Source organism: Populus alba, chromosome 10 (genome assembly GCF_005239225.2).
Source record: "Populus alba chromosome 10, ASM523922v2, whole genome shotgun sequence".
Lineage (NCBI taxonomy): Eukaryota > Viridiplantae > Streptophyta > Magnoliopsida > Malpighiales > Salicaceae > Populus > Populus alba.
Window position 1 is genome coordinate 14,034,325 of NC_133293.1, and position 23,403 is coordinate 14,057,727.

At 33.9% G+C, this 23,403-nt stretch overlaps 3 protein-coding genes and 1 non-coding gene across 20 annotated transcripts; 2 read left to right on the forward strand and 2 right to left on the reverse strand.

Annotated features, from left to right (window-relative positions):
- The first annotated feature begins 4,177 nt into the window (after positions 1–4,177).
- On the forward strand, positions 4,178–6,726 carry LOC118047583 (leucoanthocyanidin reductase). Its single transcript, XM_035056930.2, has 5 exons — positions 4,178–4,554; positions 4,652–4,792; positions 4,918–5,155; positions 5,910–6,113; positions 6,240–6,726. Exons 1-5 carry the CDS (start codon positions 4,351–4,353, stop codon positions 6,539–6,541), a joined length of 1,089 nt encoding a protein of 362 aa, XP_034912821.1. The 5' UTR covers positions 4,178–4,350; the 3' UTR covers positions 6,542–6,726.
- Positions 6,727–7,203: 477 nt separating this feature from the next.
- Positions 7,204–10,239, reverse strand: LOC118047592 (uncharacterized). 16 transcript variants are annotated; one of them, XR_012170969.1, is made up of 4 exons: positions 9,629–10,239; positions 9,152–9,523; positions 7,590–7,650; positions 7,204–7,451 (listed from the first exon to the last, which is right to left on the reverse strand). XR_012170969.1 is itself a non-coding variant. In XM_073411900.1 (4 exons), exons 2-4 carry the CDS (start codon positions 9,735–9,737, stop codon positions 7,563–7,565), a joined length of 387 nt encoding a protein of 128 aa, XP_073268001.1. In that variant the 5' UTR covers positions 9,738–9,750; positions 10,083–10,239; the 3' UTR covers positions 7,204–7,562. The 16 variants fall into 16 exon arrangements, 6 of the variants coding, with proteins under 6 accessions (XP_073268001.1, XP_073268003.1, XP_073268002.1 ...); XR_012170968.1 differs by having other exon boundaries at positions 7,546–7,650; XR_012170966.1 differs by having other exon boundaries at positions 7,546–7,650; positions 7,877–9,523.
- Positions 10,240–10,305: 66 nt separating this feature from the next.
- Positions 10,306–10,379, forward strand: TRNAI-AAU (transfer RNA isoleucine (anticodon AAU)). Its single transcript has one exon. It is a non-coding gene; the product is annotated as a tRNA-Ile (tRNA).
- A 2,506-nt stretch (positions 10,380–12,885) lies between these two features.
- On the reverse strand, positions 12,886–16,081 carry LOC118047572 (transcription factor bHLH30). Of its 2 annotated transcripts, XM_035056918.2 has the most exons (3): positions 15,629–16,081; positions 14,838–15,509; positions 12,886–13,909 (listed from the first exon to the last, which is right to left on the reverse strand). In XM_035056918.2, exons 2-3 carry the CDS (start codon positions 15,417–15,419, stop codon positions 13,415–13,417), a joined length of 1,077 nt encoding a protein of 358 aa, XP_034912809.1. In that variant the 5' UTR covers positions 15,420–15,509; positions 15,629–16,081; the 3' UTR covers positions 12,886–13,414. The 2 variants fall into 2 exon arrangements, with proteins under 2 accessions (XP_034912809.1, XP_034912801.1); XM_035056910.2 differs by having other exon boundaries at positions 14,838–16,081.
- Between the last annotated feature and the right edge of the window lie 7,322 nt (positions 16,082–23,403).

The following is a 23,403-nucleotide window of genomic DNA, read 5'->3' on the forward strand; positions in this document are numbered from 1 at the left end:
TCAGTGTAACTCAGGTGTAGGGGATGGCTCTGAGTTCACTTCTTGTACTTGTTGTGGTCCCACTTTATCAACGGTGAGATGTGGGTCTTGATCTGAATCGTTGGGAGCGCTAATGAATGGGATGCTGCAACAATCACATCAGACTTTTGTCGTCGTGTAGGCCTGCTGCAGCCAAGGGGAAAGGACACCGTAAGTACGTATAGATATACATGTAGCGTTTACGTTACGTTTCATGTGATTTCCTGGAAATGTTATTATAAACTTTCGTGTATTATTATAAAAGTTAATTAATAAAAAATATTTGGTAGTTAAAAAAATTTAGTTTGGTTTTGTTGAAAATATTTTTTTATTTGAATTGAAAATATTTTTTAAAAGTTATAAAAAAAAAAAATATCATATTATTTATTGATTATATCAAATTTGACCCTTAAATTTATTATTATTATATATTTTATTTTGAATTTTTTTTTTTTAATTTTATATCTTGAAAATTTGATTTAATTTATTTTTTTTATATCAACTTTCATCTTTATTTTTATTTTTATGATATTTATTTATTTTTTCTTATATTTTTTTAATTAAAATTTTTTATCTATTAAATTTGATTTTTATTCTTTTGATTTTTATTTATTTTACTTAAAATGATTTATAAAATTTTATTTTTTTTAATTTTATTATTCTTCAATTTTTTTATTTGTTATATTTGATCTTTATTATTTTAATTATTATTTATTTTATTTGAGATAATTTATAAAATTAAATTTTTTTTTCAATTTCTTTCTCGTTTTATTTTTTAATTTGTAAAATTTTTTTCTAATTATTTCAATAAACTTGAATAAAAAATATTAAAAAATATTTTTCAGTGTTTTTTTCATGATATTACTAAATATAAAAAAATAATTTACTTTTAGTAATCTATTTTTCAAGAGAAGGTTACCTTTCAAAAAAAAATTAATTTTCAATAAACAAAACAGACCTAGATTTGACTAAAAACTCACTTTGATTCGTCTCTTCTCCCATTAGACGCTGTTGAAATTTCTCTTCAGATACAAGTTAGATATCCTGGAAACCATATTAAACTCACTAGTATTCAATTTGTCAAAAAATCTAAAATTAAACTGAGAAAAAAATTTATCTCACCTTCATTTTTTTTTGCGACTTTCCTTTTCCTTTCTCAGACTCGTGTACTCAAACTTTATGCAAGTGAAGTTCAGGATCCAAAAGTGACCAGACATTGGTAAGTTAAATCTCTATGGACCAAAATAATGTTTTTCACATGAAAATGAAAAGGACCATTATTAAAAAAAAAAGAAAAAGGAAAAAGAATGGTTCCTCTTTTCAATTGTTTGTTATGCTGTAATCAAACACTTTTTTTTTTTTTGACTAACGTGGGTATCCGAACCAGCTTGCACGTACCTCGACTAATCTCACGGGTCCTGAAGTTAACAAACATGTAAGTCTCCAGTGGCCATCATATGAGCAACCTAGGGTTTGAACCTGAAACTACAAAGAGAGCAAACATCCTGGTCCCAAGCTTTTACCACTGGGCACCACCTAGATGGTTTGTAATCAAGCACTTTGATATGTTAGGATGTGATTGGAAAAAAAAAAGAGTTTGATGGCCAGTGAGAAAAACGACACTCGGTCTAGAACGGTATTGTTTCATAATACATAGCAGCCATCGTTGGACAGTGGGATAGATCTTCATTAATGGAAGTCAACAAGTGCATGCATGTGCAATTACAAGTTTAGAAGCCGGGCTTTCTTGGAATGGCATGTTCTTGCGGGTGAGACTGTCCTTACCAGCTTATTTAATTAAACAGATCCACATATCTTTGGCATCTTGGTAATTATAATTGATAGGTTTTTTTGTGTGTGTGGTGTGAATTAGAAATTGATCTACCGTCTTCGCTGTGTAGATATGGTGATCGATTTAAATAAGGACTCGTGTCACATGAGTGGTCCAGGCTACAGGACACATGGGAGCAGGTGAATGCTTGGCCCACCATACTCTATTGCCAAAACGAAAGCGTAGTCTTATTAGTGTCTGAATGTTTTTATCAGCTTCTTTTATTGCGCGTGGCTCTTATCGTGTCTGAATGTTTTTATCAGCTAATTTTATTGCGCAGGGTTCGAGACGACAACCAACCTCCGTTTGTTTTTATTTTTTTTTAAATCTAGCTTTTTAAAACCCGCCTTAGCTTCCAGTAAGATATCAAGTTAAATTTTAATGCGTGTGTTGTTATGGTTGGTAGTTGTTGGTTTTTAAAATAATATTTATATAAAAAATAAATTAAAATAAAAATAAAATTTAAAAATTTTGAAAAAGCATGCTTGGGCTGTAAAAATAAACATGCTCTCAATTCTTATTTGAAAATATGGTAAATGATATTTTTTAATATGTTTTTTCGTTTAAAAATATATAATTTTTTTAATTGCACTACTAAACATGCCATTAATTGAAAAACCATGTTTTGATTTTGATGGAATCATCATGATTACATAATCAACAAAGCTGCTGAGAATTTGATTTCAAGTAATTTTATACTAATCAAACTACAGAGCATGAAATTATATAGAATTACATTAATTAATCATTTGCCTGCCATCACTTGTCCTCACCGGGAATTTGGTCATTATGCACTTGGAATTCCCCTTTTCATGGAGATTAAAGAAGAACTCCCCTCGGTGGGCAGCCGCGGCTGCTGAAGTGTCATGGCATTTCTTGTCATCCCGGTTTAATTATGTTATTTTAAATTTTTATTTTTATTTTTATTAATTTTAATTTTAATATCAAAAAAATAATTTTAATATATTTGTAAATAACAAACACCTCAACGAACAATTCTTATCACATTTCTCCTCTCGTAGATAGCTATCTAATCACCAACCAAGCTTGATTGAAATCAGCTGTCCACGAAACTGACAAACGAGGAAATTAAGACAAAATCATACATGGCAACAAGTTAAATATCATGCTATCCAGAGCAATATTTTATTGGCATGGGGAGCATATAGTATTTTAGTTCCAAAGGAAGTTTATTTGCACTTTTCCCAGCTGAAAAGGAAAGAAAACCCAAAGAAAACGAACATCCTCGTAATGGCATTAACAGCTAGTAATTTGCTGTAACTCGAGGGGATTGGCCTCCTCGTTAACCAAGGTATCATGATTACTTTCTCCCCCTTTCTTTTTTAAATTTTTTTCCATGTAAATCAACAAGTATTACTAAGAAAGTACACCACTATGGAATGTACAAAAATAAAATAAAATCAGAGAAGATAAAAACTTAATGACCAGGATTATCTTTAATTCCTTAATTAGTTCCAACATGGATAGTTTGTCTGTCTTGGACTAAGTAAAAAAGACGGACTTAACTAATTTCTGTCATAGAAAAAATGATTCTACGGTGATTGCCACGTTAAAAAAAAAAAAGTTTGCTGTAAAATGTCAAGGGAAAATCACTAGCGGCCTCAACGACAATAGTTACTCAGTGATTAGAAATTAGTAAGAAGTATTACCAGTGGATTCGAAACTAGTTACAACATTGTAATGATACTTCACTTTTACTTAAAAAAACTTGATAAGTTAATTAATTTTTTTTTTGCAATTTCTTCGTGGAAGCCTCTGATTGGTTCTAAACTCTGCTCTCAGTCATTGCCTGAAACCAACCGACGTTTCCAAGACCGAGGGCTGGAGTCCACCTGCACTCGATCACTCGAAGCACATGTTTCGCTACCAGTCAAGACAAAAGAAGAGATGATCACTCATTAGCTAATAGTCAACCATGCTCCGTGGATATACTAACGGGCCTTGACGAGATGCTTGCCATCACTTGAAAAGTCAGCTGGCACCGTTTTTGAAAATTATTATTATTTTTTATTTTAAATTATTTTTATGTAATAATATCAAAAATAAAAAAAATATTATTTCAATATACTTCTAAATAAAAAATTAATTTTTTTTATTGTTTAAAATTTATTTTTAATAGTATCTCGTAAAAAAAAATCTACCTACAATATTCCATAAAAAATCAGGCTAAGTTGGACAGTTGAGTAGTAGCTGAACCAAAGATTCCAAGAAAACAGGAATCATTTTTAATTATATTACCATCTTTTTTTAATATAAAAAAATAGAGCCCCGCCAGCTACTTCCCTATATAAATGTATCATAGCAGGTGCATTCTCATGTCACAACATTGACAGACCTTTTGTTATCAGAGACCAGAAATTATTCCTTTCCGTGTTTCTCTACAGATTACAGGGGTCAATTATAACCCTTCTTTTATGTTTATAAATCTCTGATAGTAAAAAAAGAAAGAAAAGAGGTTATTTACATAAAAAGAAGCAAGCATGACTGTTTCAGCAGCTTCCCCTACAATCAAGAGTCGAGTCCTCATTGCCGGAGCAACCGGTTTTATCGGTCAATTCGTGGCCGAAGCCAGCTTAGACTCCGATCGACCAACCTATGTTCTTGTCCGGCCAGGTGTTGCTACATGCCCTTCTAAGGCCGGAGTTCTCAAATCTCTTCGTGACAAAGGAGCCATCATCTTGCAGGTATGTCTCACAGGGTTCCATTTAAAGTGAAAAATATTAAATTTCTTTGATTAATTATCTTATACCTCTCTGCTTATCTTTCTTCTTTTGATCACAGGGGCTGATTAGTGACAGGAAAAACATGGAGAAAATACTTAAAGCTCACCAGATTGATGTTGTAATATCAGCAGTAGGAGGGGGAAATGTACTGGACCAACTTGCCCTGGTAGAAGCTATCAAGGCCGTCGGCACCATCAAGGTAGAAATAATATTTATCTAAGGTGATCCAGTTTTCATTATGATATATATAATAGAAATAATTTCGAGAGAGGAAGATATAAGGAGTAAAATTCATTACTAATCGGGTGTTTATTCATGTTGCAGAGATTTTTGCCATCAGAATTTGGGCATGATGTGGTGAGGGCTGATCCAGTGGAGCCAGGGCTGCAAATGTACAAAGAGAAACGTGAAATTAGACGGTTGGTCGAGGAGTATGGCATTCCCTACACCTATATCTGTTGCAATTCAATTGCTTCCTGGCCTTACTATGATAACAAACACCCTGCTCATGCTCTGCCTCCTTTGGAACACTTCAAGATCTACGGAGATGGCACCGTTAAAGGTACGTCGGTCTGCAGCTTTTGTTTTTCCGGCCACCGGAATGGATTTAGTTTCCTTTCTTGGCGAGGATATTATGACGACTAATATAGAACAGCTAAAAAAGCCTCGCCTAACTTATCATTAAAGCCAATAACAAAAATAAAAAAATCTACTATAACTTGTCATCAATAATCTTAAAACCATATCTCAAGGAAACTATCTGTTCCCTGATGCACTCATACATACAATTAGATTCAAAATTTTACTACGTTTCTTCAGATCTGCAATGATAATATAAAAAATATTTCTACTTACCGGTCAAATTAAACTCTTAATAAATTTTAAGGGGTGTAATTTAATTAGATAAATTTTAATTTTTTTTTTTTAGATATTATCAGTTTAAGTTTTATAAATTTTAAAATTACTAAAAATTTATATAATTATTAATTTTAAAATATATAAAATTAATTAAAATACATAAAAACTACCATTATTAATAAAATTGAAAAGCGTGAAGAGATGTGACGTGAGGGGAGGAAAAACGTAACAATGATGATTTAGGTGAGAGTTCACGAGATTTTTTATGGAGCTCGGCAAAATGCAACTACCCACTTTTCGTGAAAAAAAGAAAAAAAAAAAAGATAAATAGAATTTGACTAAGAGGTTGTACTGGCGAAAAATAAATCCAATAATTGTGGTGGATTTCATGAAAAGAAAATACGGTGGCTTGTGTTCAGTAATGAAATAAGAATAACTATCTGTCATGTTTCATGCAGCTTACTTTGTAGCTGGCTCTGATATTGGGAAATTTACAATGAAAACTGTGGATGATGTGAGAACTATCAACAAGTCAGTCCATTTTCGACCTTCCAACAATTTCTATAACATGAATGAGCTTGCTTCTTTGTGGGAAAAGAAAATTGGAAGAACCCTCCCTCGAGTCACAGTCACTGAGCACGACCTCCTTGCTATGGCTGCAGGTCTTTCTTCTAATTTTCTGTTCCTTCATTTCCATGATCTTATTAGTATATACATATTTAATTTTAAATATTACAAGTGATAAAATGGTGCTGGAAGTTAATTTTTTTTTTTTTTTCGTTTGACAGAGAATATCATACCAGAAAGTGTAGTTGCATCATTCACACACGATATATTCATCAAGGGTTGTCAGTTTAATTTTTCAATCAATGGCCTTGATGATGTTGAAGTGGGCACTCTATATCCCGACGAACCTTTCCGTACCTTGGATGAATGCTTCGATGATTTTGCTCTCAAATTGAAGGACAGTAAAAAGGATATGGGCAGCAATGGAAATGCTACTCCAAATCATGTGATTGAATCGATGGCCATATCAGAACCCCGTGTTTGTTTGTGTGACGAAAAGATCAGTCTTTTTGCTGGAATATAGGGTCTTGTAGAAGAATGGCACAGATACTTCTGTGTGAAGAGAAGTGATTCAATAATGTTGTGCGTCAATACCCTATGGTTGTCTGTTTCACCTGGATTTTCCCATGATTTGCTCGAACAGTAATGGTTTAACCTCTGTTTACCTGTTATTATCTTATATATTCATGTGGCATCGCATTCAAATGATGTAGTGGGTCAGATCTGGTGATTTTTTAATGGATAAATTGGCATGCTCTGTTGGTTTTTTCAAAGTGTAATTTCTGTCATTTTGTGGCAGCAACTGGCACACAAAAACATTAACCGACGAGGATTCGAGTCTCCTTGTAACCCCAGGAAAAAAAAAAAGAGTAAAATTTCTCCTCGAAACTACGTTTTTCCCAACTCATTAAATATCCTTTAAACAAGCATACAGGCAGTGCAGAAGTCAAATCTGCAGGTAAGTTTTCAATTGCTGTGCCGTTCACCTGAATGTAATTGCAGAAAACTAGACGGACCAAAAACTGAATAATACTTGATGCACATGAATCATGATCTATGCTTTTCTTGATTTACTTCTGGTGATGATTTTCAGCTGGAGATGTTACAGCTAAAGCAACTACATGTATTCAGACATACATACGGCATCCATTTGGAGCACCATATACCACACCCAAATACAAGAAAAAGGCTATAAACAAATTTACTTTCATAGTTCATCAAATCTGTCAGGATATTTACAGTTCCTGGAAAATGATACAAAACTACTGTTACATCATGTGCGTGCTTCATCTAAAACCACAAGCAGCAAGGAATCTTTCCTTCACATATACACATGTCATGGATACAATTGAAACTACACATCATATACAGACAGCTGCACCTCATTGGTGACGAGGCAGAGTCGGCAACTTTTACTCTTCTGGCAGCAAGTGCTGAACACAAATTTAAGAAGATATTAACAAAAGTTGTAATTTTTATGAAGAAAGAGCAGAATTAAGTTGCAGCAGAGTGTGGATAGATACAAACAATCTTAAACTTGGGCCTTATTGAACAGGCAAAACTGTTTGAACCTCATGAACAAGTTCAGATTTGGGCTGCTTCTTCACAATTTCTGCTGGGAAAGTGTTGTAGCTGAGTAATAAAGATAGAAGGAAAGGTTATAAAAGATATAACTTGCCATAACTTCTGTGACCTACAAAGAAAGTATGCACAGTATGTACACTGCACTATATTAATTATCTACTGGAAGCACAAATTATGTTAAGAAATTGCAAGGCAAGGCAGCTTCTCTAGTGAGAAGGCACCGGCCTTTATATGGATGCCAGTCAAGAGTGACCAACATTTAGCTAGGGGTGACCTGAGCGCAGGCAGCTCATGGCTGACATTTGGCCAAGCCAATTTTCCATGGTCAAACAGTGCTTGTGACCGAATGTCAGTTGACATCTGGTCGAATCTGAACTGGTATGAAGGCAGTGCCTTCAATACTTTTGCAAAGGGCAGTGCAGAACTTGCCTGCATGGAAAATGCACTCATGGTTTTAAGTCACAGTTGCAAGTGTAATGTTGAAGGTGTCACATAATGGTCACAAAGAATGATTGCAGGGCTTGGGTAGTTGTGGGACGACTATACCTGTGGTGGTGGTTGGGTCTGAGAAGGGAAACCCTCCCAGAGCCACCCACCCCCCACCATACAGATTATTCACCACCAAGCCCGGCAACCACACGTTGACAGATTTTAGCAAATTGTCTTCTACATACAGATTTTAAATGGTTTTACTTCAAATGACAACAAAAAACTTTAATCGAATAAATACCTTGTATGAATGAAAAATGCGGTGCATGTTATCTCAGTATGTGATCAGCATTTTAGCAATCTAGCATAATAATGCACAAAAGAAGAGATTGTAGCAATCTTTTGTAAAAAGAAACCCTAAAAAGATCTGAATATTTTCGAGTGTAATGGTGAGATTCCAGGATCATGGCCCCGTAACACCAGATGATGGAATGGGACCTTCCAATCCTATTGCGCCAAAGATGAAAGCATTCATTACCATAGCATAATACAGAGCACTGATACCAAAAGTCGATCGGTTGGACCAACATATCCTTTGACATACCAATGCACATTTTGAAACCTTGAAAGACCGGAAGAGGAAAAGACCTGTGAGAGTAGGAGTTAGAATTTAACCGCATAGCTTAGCAAACCCTTAAAAGTTAAAACACTGCAAGTGTTCTTGACATTTAACTAGCTAGCAACAAGAGAGTGTATGCAACAGATATCTTCTGTACTCCTCGTGATTGTGCTGTTCACAAAACAATTGCTAATGCAATTTCTCCTCATTCTTTTTGCATTATTTCACGACCATATCTTCCATTATCTCGAGATATGTGCGTGCATGTCCAGATTTGTTCATGTGATACAAAGTGTGTCCCGTTTATGATGCCACTCTGAATATGTTAAATGGGGTTTCAATGAATTCATCTCAAGACCTATAAGGTAAAAGGAAGGGCAGGCAATACCGGACATAGATGTCCTTGGAAACTTCAGAGAAATTATTATGCCTCTCTGGTTGCGCCAATGAATGTAAAAAATTCTAATAAAAAGACACTAGATTGTAGCATAGAAAACATACCCTGAACCTCCAGCACAATAAATTTTAGCCCACTCCTTCCTACTACCTTCATCGATTGACCACCACCCGACATAAGCAATGATTACTGCTTCATAAATCCAGCAATTCATTGCTGGCAATTACTGGTTCGCCAGGGCCATTCAAATTTTATGTTTACCAAGAAAAACCTTACCTGGATCCGTTGTGCAAAAATCCAAAATAATCTTGAGCATTTGATGTGACGGCAAAGTATCTACCAGAACCAGCTCCACTGTTTAGCAAGAGAACAATTTTCTCCACCAATCTATATACAGCAAAACCCCAGCTCCTTGAATCAAAAAAGGTGGAGCAAAGGATCAGACATGGAATATGTTCAGCACCAGGTGATGTTCCCTGAAAATGAAGGGGATAAAAAGGAAAGATGATTTTAATGCGAGCCTAACTTGGAAAAATTAGGATAATAATGCATCACAAGGCACTCTTTAACACCTATGATACCTCCAAGCGCATGAAAAGCAAGATCTGGAACCCAATAACAGGAGCTTTCATAAATGTCCACCGATGTCCTGAGGGTTGCATATTCCACTGATCTGATGCTCATCTTCATGATGAACTTAGTCCTCCATTAAAAGAAATCAAGAATGCTTATGAATTACTGGATTATACCACTTTGTGCAGACTAGAAAGGCAAAGCGGTCTGCAATACTGTAAGGGGAGTCGTTCGATTCTTACAACAAGCAATAACATGAAAAATCAATACCAACCAAGTCCCACCAACCAAGAACTACCAAATCACCGGCAAGTAGTAAACAAAATTTGATAAAAAATTGCATACAACACAACATGGTAGAACTTCTGTGCTTTCTTCATCTTCACCCATTAAAGCTCTCCACATCCTAAAATACAAAATCATTAAAAAGAAGAAGAGGAAGAAGAAGAAGAAAATGCTTACTAAGGGGTACTTCTGTGCGTGTGGGGGGCTCAAACTACAACTTGAAGCAACATTATAATTCGATCCCGGAATCAACTCCTCCCATGCAGATGATAAGATCCTTTTACAGCCGAAGCACCTCCCCCTCAAATGTGACTGTCAATTAGTTCATTAAATAACAACTGTCATTATAAGTAGTATTATATATATATATATATATATATATCTAAATTAACTTCGACATGGCCTATTAGCTCAGTTGGTTAGAGCGTCGTGCTAATAACGCGAAGGTCGCAGGTTCGAAACCTGCATGGGCCATAATTAACTATTTTCAATTTTTACCTTACTCTGATGGGCAAGCTATTCCAAAACAAACAGAACAGGTTCTCCAAGGACAGCCTGGGCCTTCTGAACACATCTTGTTTGTAGCAAGAAACAAGTGTACAGGGATATTTGTTTTTTATTTAAAAAATATATATTTTTTTATAATTTTGAATTTTTTTATATGTTGGTTTTAATTTTTTTTTAAATATATTTTCAAATAATTTTTTTTAAAAAAAGTTATTAATACAATAATCCTAAAATAGTGATTGATGATCCTTTCATCTCCATAGAACTTCATGATCTCTTTTTAATTTATTCATATTCATATGCGGATCCGAAACTCTATTTGTAGCAGGGAAAAAAGAAAAAAACTGACACAAAAGGTTAGCTAAAATAGAAATAGTGGGTTAAACTTTTGTTCACATCTACAATAATAAGTTTTACAAGCGAGGAGCTGGTTTAACCCTAATTAGTCATTAGTGTTATCAAAATCGCATTTTAACTTATAAAACGTGCATTGTTTAATTATTCTTGTGATAATTATTTATGTTATTAATGGTGTTTAAATTGGATAATGAACTGTCTTCTTGTGCAGACGTTCAATCCGGCTCTTGCCTCAACGAGAATTGAGGCCTAAATTAAGGCATTTTCAATGGTAAAAGTCATTTGAAAGAGCTAAATATAGAATTTTCAATAGTATATATAATTTAGATTTTTTTTTTTAATCATGTTGTACTTCAATGGAAAATGGTGTTTTAACGAACTATTTTATGTTTTACATAAAATGAGGAAAGAGAAAGGAAGAATTTGAAGAGGAATTAAAAAACAACTAAAAATTTCCATTATTTTATAGCTTAATTTCCTCAAAAAACACATAGAATAATTAAATGCATTTTTATTTTGACAAAGAAAATTTTAGTATTCCATATATATATTTATTCCATTGAAGACCCAAAATTAATAGAAAAAAAGCCATTTTAATAGTTAATTTTTTGGCTGTTCATATATAGCTATCCGTTAGAGATGCTTGGGGGCTATTAATGCCTTCTTTCAAAATCTCCAAGGTTAAATAATCTAACTTCTTATGTTGAAATATTGATCAGACCCATAGCATTTTACTTCGTTAAAAAACCACTTTCCCACAGCTGCAAAACAACGTTGGTGCATGTGGGTTAGATTTTTATTTATAATTATATTAAATGGGTTACGTCATAATTTATTTACATACAAAAACGAGATAATTTACAGTAACACCATTTCACAAAAGTGCCCGTATATAGAGATATAGAGGGTTCTCTGAAAAAGAAATCTAATTATACTTACAAAACATGATTCAATTCTGATAGTGTATAAAAAGTGGATTTGGTTAATTTTGATATATAAAAGGAAGTGAATTTAATTTAGTAAGAGAAAATGACCTCATAAATCTTTCTCTCAAACTCTCTAAACTCTTCTAACATGCAATTTTATGTTAACTTAAGCTTCTTTCTATAATTTTATGGATCCCCATATGATTTATGTTTTTTTTTTTTTAATATGTTTTTAAGCTCTGATTCAGCGGGGATATCTTCTAATAAGGTGTTTCCTTTTTGTGTCTATCTCTTTTATGCATGAGATGCACCGTGTTTATGAAAAGAAAATCAATTAAAAGAAACATTAAGTAATTTATAGGACTGAAATATCTTAACCATCGATACTCAAAACCAATGACTAAGATTTCACAGATGATAAATCATACATAAGGGGAACCAACCCAACAAATTATTACGGTATGTAACTATTATTTTTGCATGCCTTGCTTATTAGGGCAATGATTCTTGAGCTATGCATATTTTCGCTAGCTAGTAATGCTCATATAGAAAATTCGAAATTATAATATTTGAAACTGAAACTCTATACATGTAGACTAACACTCTTACGTCATATAGACTCTTTGATATTGGATGTGGTAGCAAAAGTTATAGAAAAGGGGGGCAAAAAAAACTCTCTACATTAATTCCTCCATTCAAGCAGCTGAGCTTAGCCATAATTGGACAAACCATTAGACCATTGTAACTAGCACAAGTAATTTCATAAACTTCATTAAATTAACAACAACAGTTAAAGAGTTGAAAGAAAAACACAGCAGGAGAAGACAGATGGAAGTCAAACACGTTAGTATTACGTACCAAGTGCATGTACTTTCCCTACATCTATGGCTAAATGATAGGTTCATTAACTTACTGCTCAATCTTGTAACCCACAGGACATGAATGCCGCACCAGGGTTTTTCAATTTTTTCTGTTTTATTTTCCCTTCCCCTTGAGAAATTGAGACAAGATCGGGGGAAGACTGATGCAACAATGTACTGAGTACAGGAAGGAGAAGAAGGTTGTGGTGGCTGTCAGGAGGGACGTACGTAGAGCATGGCGGGAACAAAATCGTCACCCATCATATATATATATATATATATATATATATATATATATATATATATGACGATCCATAAACTCCACGAAACTGACGACAGAAAGAATATAAAGTACTGGTTAATATAATTTGTTAGCAAGCAAAAGATCTTTTTCGTTGGAAGAGAAACCTTATATTAAATCCTAACAAGGAAAAATATATATGGACACTATATAGCTTCCTTTGATCCCATGGTTTGAATACAACTTCTAGTACAATATGCATCCTCCTCTCTGCCAATATTTTCTTTGTTGGCTAGTGCTTGCCATTCTCGATCCTCTCTGTGTGATTTCTCTCCCATTCCTTTTTCTCAGCACAACCACCCGACAGCAAAATGGGAAGGTAACCCCACCAAGTACGTACCAACCCATATAATCCACGCCATCTTTAATTCTCTCACTATCTACGTATGCTATATTTTGTAGTGATGTAAGTCCAAAAACACACCAATATACCATCATTGCCCTTCTTTGTTAACTGGCAAAAACTACACCAAACACACCAAAAAAACACACCCACAACCAAAGAAAAGAAAGAAGGGAGAAGCATTAGAAGAGTAAGGTACTGATCTCTTAGTAAAATTATAGAGACCTGTGCTGCTGCTGCTGTTGTTGTTCAAGGAGATTGATATTAGTTCTCTGTCTCTTAACACTTCCCGAGGAAGACTCATCACCTCCAGTCTTCTCCATAACTGCTTTCAATGCTTCCTGAATCGAACTTATAGAATATTGTAGTGGTTCCTGCTGCTGATGTTGATCATTGCTATTACTTGATGAATCTTCTTCACCACTAATAAACAAAACATTCTTTACACGTCCACCAAGTGTTGTGATCTCAGCTTTTAATGTTCTTAAACGCAAAGCTTTCAAGGTCTTTATTAGGTCAGGCAAGAGATCAGGCCTGTCTTCACAGCAAAGTGATGCTTTGATCACAAACTTACCATCTTCGTCAGCCGTATCCACTGTTAGCTCATCCATTTCTGTTGGTACTGGACTTGTTTCGGCTATCAAAGTAGTCTGGCGTTTTAGCTCTTTAACATGTTGGATCACTTCTGCTAGCAGTGAAGCTTTGTCTGTCTGTGACAAGCAAGGGAACATAATCAGACGTTTCATGCATGGTAAAGTTGGCACTCATCAAAAACAAACAAAAAATTAAAGCACGAAATCAAGCTATAATTAACGATCTTTTGTAGCTTAAAAGAAAAAGTAGTAAAAATAAATTATTACATGCAAAAACTGTCTTTCGGTGTTCGAAAAGAAGAGATGTGGATATGAAGTTTTTATTCTCTTAGGATGATTCAGGCAGGCATGAAAGTAGGTTTTTCTAATGGTGGGGTTTTGAAAGAGGATTAGGGCACGGGCTATCTATAAGCGACTGACAAGAATGCTAGTTTTGTCTGTCTTTATATCTTTTCATTCTCTACTTAATTACTTTGACTGGTAACCGGCAAGAAATTTCCATGGAAGCTTTTCAACTGCTCTTTTGTTCCTCTTTATCATATCAAATTAGCGACATTAACGTTTATTCCCTTTTAGTTTTGCTTTTTCTTTCCTCGGAACTAGCGCAAGTCCCAGAAGCGGAATACACAGAGAAAAGAAAAAACAATAGTAGCAGTGTTCTAAAGATGAAAACAAAAGGATAAGCTAACCAAGAAAAAATGTAACTGCCTTTCTTATATCTAAAGTGAGTTCCACACATGTTCTGGTGGGCATATTATCATACCAGTCATCTAACTAGAATCTTTAGCAAGTTTGACAGAGATCTTCAAAAAAAAAAAAAAAACTACTGTTAGTTGTACTGCAAAACAAACAGGAAATAGAAAATTGACAGTCCATATTTCTGCATTTAATTTAAATAAAGAGCATATAGTTTTATTTAAGGGTTTGATATATATATATATATATATATAGAGAGAGAGAGAGAGATAGGGTCCGGTATTTCATCGTCAACGTAACATTTTGCGTAGGTTTTCAAAATTTGACGATGATCCACTACGGCACTTACTTTGGTGGTGCTGGGTAGCAAACTGCGTAGCTTAGCTAGGTGGTTGTTGATTCTCTCTCTTCTTCTCCTCTCAGCTTCACTGTGACTCTTAGAAGCAGCAAGAGCCTTAGCATCCATAATTTCTTGAGCAGTCATCTTGCTCAACTCAGCTTGTAAACCGAAAGGAGCTGAACCGGGTTGAACCACCGGTCCAAGAGTGTCAGATATGATCCGAAGATGATCACTTGGGGTACCATCATAAGCGAACTGAAGGGAAGGAGCTCTTCTATTGAATAAACCCCCGTATGAGGATGGTACTGGAGGAGGGATAAGAAATGGGTCATGATCACGAACTGGGTGGTTTGGCGTGAAGTGCGCCTGGTTGAAAGAGTGAACAGGGGGGAGAGGCCATGGTAAGATAGGTGAAACTTCAGGGAAAATAAATCCTGATCCTCTAGCTCCTCCATAGATATCACTGCTTTGCTGTTGTTGGTGCTGTTGCATTTGTTGGTGGTATTGTAGAAGTAGCTGCTCTTGGTAGTTTTGTAGGTTATGGATGGTTTGAGAACACTCTCCTTGATCTTCCTCTTTAAGTCCACACATATCTCTCTCCTTTTCACTCTATAGAGGAAGAAAAAAGACTGAGAATTCTATTGCTTTGAAGTTGTAATCATATGGGTCACTTCCTTGTTGCTGTGGAGATATAGGTTAAAGAGGAGATGGAGAGTACTAATGGGTTAGATATAGTTTCAATAGGGAGAAGAAGTGAAAGAGAAACAAGAAGCAAAAGATAACACAAGGAGATCGCAGACCTTAATTATAATCTCTTTGATATTTTATGGTGTACTGAGATGGATATATGGATCCTTTTCAGTGCTCTAAACTCTTATCTCTTGTGGTGGTGGAGAAGGTAAAAGAAAAGGCAAAGAAAGAAAGTTTCAGGCTTCTCTCTCTATCAAATGAATGAATCACTCAATATCTCTCACTTGGGTGAGTTTTCTTTTTGATGGCACAGGCTTTGTGAGAAGGATGTGGTGATGACCCTTTCTATCCTAAGCTTCAACTATATAAGCTTTCTTTTTCTTTGGTGCTTTGATGGTATCTTTTTGGTTCCTTTGTTGTTTTATGCTCTACTTCTGTGCTGATCTGCACCTCTCTCTTAATATTTTTCTCTCTCCCACCACTCTAAATATATAGAGTCTGTAAGTACTGCTAGTCTCCTTTCCTTTCTTCTTACGGCATTCTCTATTCATCCATCCATCTCTGTAGCTATCAGGGGTGGGGGGGGGGATATCTTTTTGTTTGTTTTATACACAAAGTATGTAATATATATATATATATATATATAGACACGCACACACCCCTCCAGCCATGAAAAATACCATTGTTTGGTTGCTTTGTGATTGGTTCAAACTGTATTATTACACTCTGTGAGCGCAGTGAGAGAGAGTGGGAGATGGGAAACACAAAAACAAACACAGTGAACACACAACACACAGATTGTCGACCGACCAAAAACCGAAAAGCCTGATAGTATCATCATGATAAAAGGCTTAGCTAGCTCTATATATAAACCCTTTGCTTTTTTTTCATGATTTTAAATTTTTATGGAGATTAAACTTTACTGCTAGCAGTACTACTCCATTAGGAGCAGTGATTTTTTAAGGCTCTCCCACTTATATTTCTGATTAATTACCTCGATCGGTCAAGCCCCACGCCCTTCCATACTCTTCGCTATTTCCACCCCACCCTTTCTGCTTCCCCGAGGCCATGTAATCATTGTGTCTTGGAACACACTCCACCTCTTTCTCTCTCTGTCTAGCTAGGTTTGCTCTCCACTCCATAAGGTTTTTGGTTTCAGTTACATGTATTCATGGCTCTCACCGGTCCTTTTGGAATTTAGGGGTGCCCTTTTCAGTTTTGGTAGGTGTAGGAGAATATTAGAGTGCCTGTATATTTTGATAGTGATCAATGGGGCCGGGTCAGGGTGGCTCCTTTTCACTTGGGCGTTTTGGAAAGAAAGTTTCTATAGCTATGACTTATGAGCTTCAATTTTCCCTTCTTACAGTCTTGAGTGGCTGCAGCTTCTTTTCCTTTTCATATACATATAGTCATATACAACGCATCCACATTACTGTTTTGTTTAAGACAAAAAGCAAACACAGTACCGTATATTTTTATACCATAAGGATTTCAGTTCTGAGAAAATAACACCAGCTGAAATAGTGCCTTTTCTTTTCTAGGTTTCATTTACATAAAGTCCATTATACGTATAGCCGTATAGGGAATCTCAGGCCTCGAGTTTGTTATAAACTAGCTAGTTGGATAAAAGATTTTGTTTGGCATTGCTGAGGCTACTCACGAGTTAGATGGTTTAATTTCTTTATTTTAATTCTGGAGGTGTATTGGTTGAGTGAGTGCTTGATATCATCACTGTCCATTGTCCAACATTAATCCCATTTTATGTCTCAAAATGCGATTTGTTTACTTGGAGTAGAAAGATAGAACTTTGTAATTAGTTGTTGTTGGTAACATTTCTCAGTTACAACTTTCAAATGCCAAAAGCACGATGGAATAATAGATGTTTCTAATCACTTTTGAGTTTTGAGATGTGTAGGCACGGCTATCTAGATCAGCTTCTAATGACTTCCTGTTGTGTCTTTATCCGATGCCACGAGCTCTAATTTTTGCAGCCACTGGCTTCAGCTGGTTGGGCCTAAACAAGTTCAATACTTCTTTTGGACCATCATGGGTTCATGTAAAAAAGAGCACGAATGCAAACACAAAATGTAATGGTTCAATGCAGTCGACCTGGAAGGTTGGGGTAATTACACAGTCAAATAAGTAGCCTGGCTAATAAAAAGCAGAGCAAAAATCATTTAACCAACCTTCCTTTTATTTCCTTTTTCAACACAATAATAGTCTGAGCAAGATATCGAGGAAAAGATCATTCTTTTGGCTTAACTTTTATTTCAATTTAAAATTGGCCCTCTGGTTAATTACAGAGTTAAAAAACACATATATGTTTTTTTAAAAAAAAACGAAAAAATCCCATTGCAGACCAACTACCAGCAGGCTGATCTTTCCTAATGCCTCTTTTGGCTAATTGCTTTATCTTCTTTCTCTAGCTACTCCTTCAGTCACTAGCCAGCAGCCACTACTCTCTGTCATATTGTGTTAGAATTCGCTAGGGCAAGGAAAGCTTGGAGAAGGGTTTTTGGTATTTTTGGACCCAGTGTGGTCACACGCATGGCTGCTCTGGTCCCATTTCCTTTATATACTCTTCATCTTTTGTAATAACCGTATATATTTTTTTAAATGATGTGGTATTTTTTTAAGTAGCCCATTCAAACATTCGATGATAGCTGCACCACGCACTAACACACAACCCATGAGACGCCCCTCTGCGTGGGGTTTATGATGACATCAATCCCACCCTATCATGACGTTTGTCCCTCAAGACATTAGTGCTCGTGCTTCTCCTCCATCTTTGCCTTAGCGTAGAAGGGCCTTTTGGTTTCTGATGATGAGTGTTGTTTGAATTCATTCACATCTGGCACCAATGATTCACCCGTCTATTAACATATCATACCAATATACCAACCAAAACTATAGGAGAAAAAATCTTTTGCGATATTAAATTATAAAGGATATTTATTGGCTAGCCACGATAGGGCAATTTCTTGAATTAATAGATGTATTTAGTTTTTCAATTGAATAATTTGATCAAGGTGGTATCTATGCTCACTCAATTATTGGCTGTATTTAAATTTCATATTGTGAAAAGTAAGGCTTTATATGAATTCTGTAATTTTGACACCATATTTAATTTGAATGAACTACTCAGGAGTTAAATTTAGTCCGAGTTTGTAGTTTTTTATTTCCAATTAAATATTTTATATTAAGTTGATATGAAATTGAATTTGATATTATTGAATGCAATTATTATTATTTTTAGTTTGCAATTAAAATTTTTCATTCAAACGTTAACAGTGCCCACATATTCTTTTGTATTGAGACAAAAAATGCTCCATCCTGCAGCTAACACGTATATATAATCAAACTAGTAATAACCAAGATAATTATTGAATACTATTTTTGTATCTATCCTAATTAATTAATGATAATTTCATCTCATCCATCAAGCATTTACTAATTATCATCTAATTCATCAATTACATTAAATTTTCATTCAATTTGATTTGAAGACAGGTAAAATCCAACTTGATTTGATTGGAGTCATATACAGAGGCATGTGAGGGAGGGGTTCACTCACCCATCATCTCAACTCTCACCTCATTTTTTTTTTTTAAGTTTTAATTTCATGGTGCTGGACTTTTTATCTCATGATGCTTTGAGTGTTTTTTTATAGTTTTATGAATAGATTTAAAACTTAGAATCTAATCTATGACTACGGATGGGGATATAAATATTTGATTTTTGTAAAATTGACTAGGATCTACTATCTAGTTGAAACCCGTTGGATAGAGACAGTCCTTCATCTATCCGACATGACTGGGTTAAAATTGAAGGCAAGTAATGTATTTAGATGTTTGAATTGGATGTAGGTGGAGCAAAATATGACTTCAACACGAGGCAATATTGTCCTCTTTAATTATAACCAGTCTAAACTCCTCAATTTTGTTTTTTAATAAGTTGACGAGCTTGGGGGCTAGACAGTTAGATACATTTTATTGACGATGAAGCAACGCTTTAAACCCCCCCATGCAATGAAATTAAGAAACGTGGGTTGTAATAAAAAGCCCTAACTAGCTAGTATATATAGTTCATTCGAAGTTTTCGAGTTTAATTGTTCGGTAAGAATCGAATTAAAGCGAACCCTTTAAATTACAATAAAGGGTAGTAATTAACCAAATTGTGTGCAAGGATCATATATGCTTGCACTCCACTAGGCAGCTGGCTACATATCATGATCATAAATCCCTCCAAAGTGCTCCAAATAGTCAAATTGAGACCAAGTAGGTAGCAAACTCGAACACAGCTCCACAACACATTGAAGTGGTGAAAATATTTTGCGTGCATGCGCCATAATTTTTTGTCACAAGACACAAGAAAACTTTGAGTTCTTTCCACGACTAATCGTAACGATATTTTCTCCAAGAAGATCTTTGATTTCCTGCTCATCATGACTGCATATAATTTGTGTATTCTTGGTCTACATAAAATCTGAAGGCATGTACAGTGTTGTCCTCATGAAGTGTTCAAGAAAGACGGTTTTCCGTTTCCCAAATCCCGTAGAGCTTCTCGCGAAGTTCGCCTTTGCGGTAAATGATTGCTAGTAACAGTCACCACCATTAATTTCTGATGTTAAGTTGGTAATTAAATTGGAAGGAATGCGATATTCAATTAGTTTTACAGCCACCTGGCTGGCTTTTTACTTTTAGAACACGATATTTGATTGATTTTATTTTAATAGTTTATATAGTACCATCGATTAATCTATCTCCAATCAGTAGTCATTGGAAGAGTTTTAATTAATTAAATGTTAAAAATCTGTAGAAATCTCAAATTGACATTACCGTGTTATGTAATTCTAATTAATTCCATCCCAAAATAAGAGTTTTTATTGCTTGAATTCCTAATAATGGATGCTTCTATTCTTGTGTCCAGTAGTCTTTCTTTCAATTTTTCTGCTAAAATAAGTTTTATTGCATGAAATGCTTGTACTATTAGATGGGAGATATTAACAAGCACTAAAAGGGAAACTCAACTGAGAAATATATGAAACATTAATTAAGGACTCAATTGATAAATATTTTGCTTTGGGATGAAACTGAAGAGTGGGTAATAAATCAGGGACGACATTGTTGTTTTCCCTAAATAAATTGATGTGCGCGCGCGCTTAGGCATCTCAACTCACCTTTTGCGAAAAGGGAATTTTATTTTTTTCCTGTTATCGGTAAAATAATAATGTTATGAAACTCATAATCAACGTTCAAAAAGAAATAAATAGTGTAAGCGGATGAAGTCATTCACATTAGAATTAGGTAGTATTATTTTATTTAGCAACCACTAGAAACCTTTTTTTTTTTAATTAATATAGATATTTTAGTTAGTGTATATTTTAATTAATCTTATAAATTCAAATCTCGAATCATACTAAATGATTATTTTATTTAGCAACTTCTGGACAAAACTCGTTCCCTTCACGCTTGGCCGCCTACCACATGGTTCAATGTATAATTTGAGGCGGGCAGAATACGAGGAACTACAAGAATAAATAGCCACGTGGTTTTTTTTTTTTTGTTAATAGTAAAGTATTCTCACACTGATTTCACGTATCATGACTTAATTCCTCTCTGCTTCAATTTTAAACATTGAATCTTTTGACTGAACTGAAAAACAAAAGAAATTTTATAGATCCTCAGATTAAAATTAGAGATATTCAAGATAATGTGTGGGGATTTATTCTCATTGTAGAGAGAAAATTAATAACTCCGTTAAATATCAAACCTTATGATCGTTTCAATAAATCTCTAATAAGAGTTTAAAGAATATGCCCTATTAACCCAATACTTTTGCTATATCTATATAGTTCTACAATCAACATATTTATCCAAATTCAACTTGTTATATTTATAAATAAATACTGGCATCCTCAAATATTGAAAAAGTGTGTGTGTGTGTGTGTTGTGTAACATGGTGAAATGAGAGCTACGAAGCACATCTGGCTAATGAGCCATGAGGCCCATCACCCATGGAGTAGAGAATCAAGAACTCGACTCTAATATTATGGTATCGGTGAGCCTCTTCATAATTCACATTATAAATAGCTTTCACTTAAATACAGATTATATAATAAAATGGTTTTTATATACCTGCCACTTCATTATGAAATCAAAGCATTCGCTGGATTCTTTCGGCAGCCTAGGCCAAATTATATTTTTATGACACTAATCATACACACATCAATTAAACCAACTCTTGTGGACCATTGCTCATTAAGGAGTTGGAGAGTCAAGAATCACAGCAATAATTGGCTGCTCAGGTTCACTAAGATGCTATAACATCCTCGAATGTTCTATCGTCATGCTCCAAGATGAGGGGTCCATCAAATGGAAGGCAGCTGGCAGCAGGCAGCAGTGTGGAATTTCTATTTGAGACAAACAGCAAGATCTTTCTAGATTGAAATTAAGGAAAAATTTCTTTAATCTTTTTGTACAGTAATCAGTGTTTTTAGCAAGAAATAGTTATATGACCTCCGCTCGGATATTTTTATTTTTTATAAAATAAATTGTACATACAGGTTTTGAATGAATTTATATAGTTTAAAAATTTAGGTTTAAATTTGAAATTTTTATGCATTTTTATAATCAAATAAATCAAGAACTTTATATAAATAAATAAATAAAAAGTCATTAATGATACTTAAAAATAAAACTTGAAAAAATCAAGATACATGTTTAGATCAAGATGTTTAATCTTGAAAGATAGGATATTTACCCGGTTGTATTTGCTAAATTTATTTATTAAAATATATTTTTTTATTTAAGCAAATAATAATAGAAATAGGGACACAAATTAAATTCATCAAATAAAATAAAAATAAAAATAAAATAACATCATGCAAGGTTGCATATATAATTAAAAATATTATTTGAAAATAAATTTTTTATTTTAAAAAATAAAGTTCATCCATATAAAATATAAAAATAATTATAAATAAATCATAAAAAATCTTCTAATTTAAATGCATGTATCTAAAAGAATAATCATCATTTAAAAGAGGCTCTCCAAATAAAATGAAAAAGAGAAGGGGTACTAATTAATTTAAACATAAATTAAAAAAGAGAAAAAAAAAACCATAAAAAATTATTAATTTTATAAAAATAATCAATTAAAAAAAGACATAATATGAATTATTCTCATCAAATGAAACCATTTGACATAAATATCATTATTTTTTGTGGCCTAAACCTATATCAACAATAATTAGAACTAAAAAATAAAAAAAATAAACTTTGTATCAAAATTAAATTGAAAAAATATTGAGATGTTGAAATTGAATAATTTACATGATTTCTAAAGTTTAAGGATCAAAGTGCATATTTTACGAAATTTATAGCATCATTTTTCATTTCGGTTCATCTTCTTTCAATCTCATCATTTCTTAAGAAATCAAGATCAATAAAATTTTAACTAGAAATAAATCATTGCAAAAAAAATTAAGGACTAGATTAAAAAAAAAATTACACAATATATCCATAAATACATATAAGTATGAACATGAAAGCTTCATAAAGTAAAAAACTCATACCTTTTAGAGTTATACTAAATACTTAATGGTAATGGTACTCATCATAGGGTTTTCAACTATTTATGCTAACTTGAACTTGGATTCAAACCCAAAATTATCATACAAAATCTAACTAAATGATTGGATATGTATTTTTGATATTCCAATCTAACCCAATTAGATTTCAAGTATCTATAACCTAATACATGTACACTTAAAAAAAATAAAAAACTCTTAATCAATCAGTTTTACAATTAAAACAAAAAAAATATGCGGTTTGCTACTAGTTCTGTTGATGCTAGAACTGGATCTCCTACTGTTGGAGCTGGA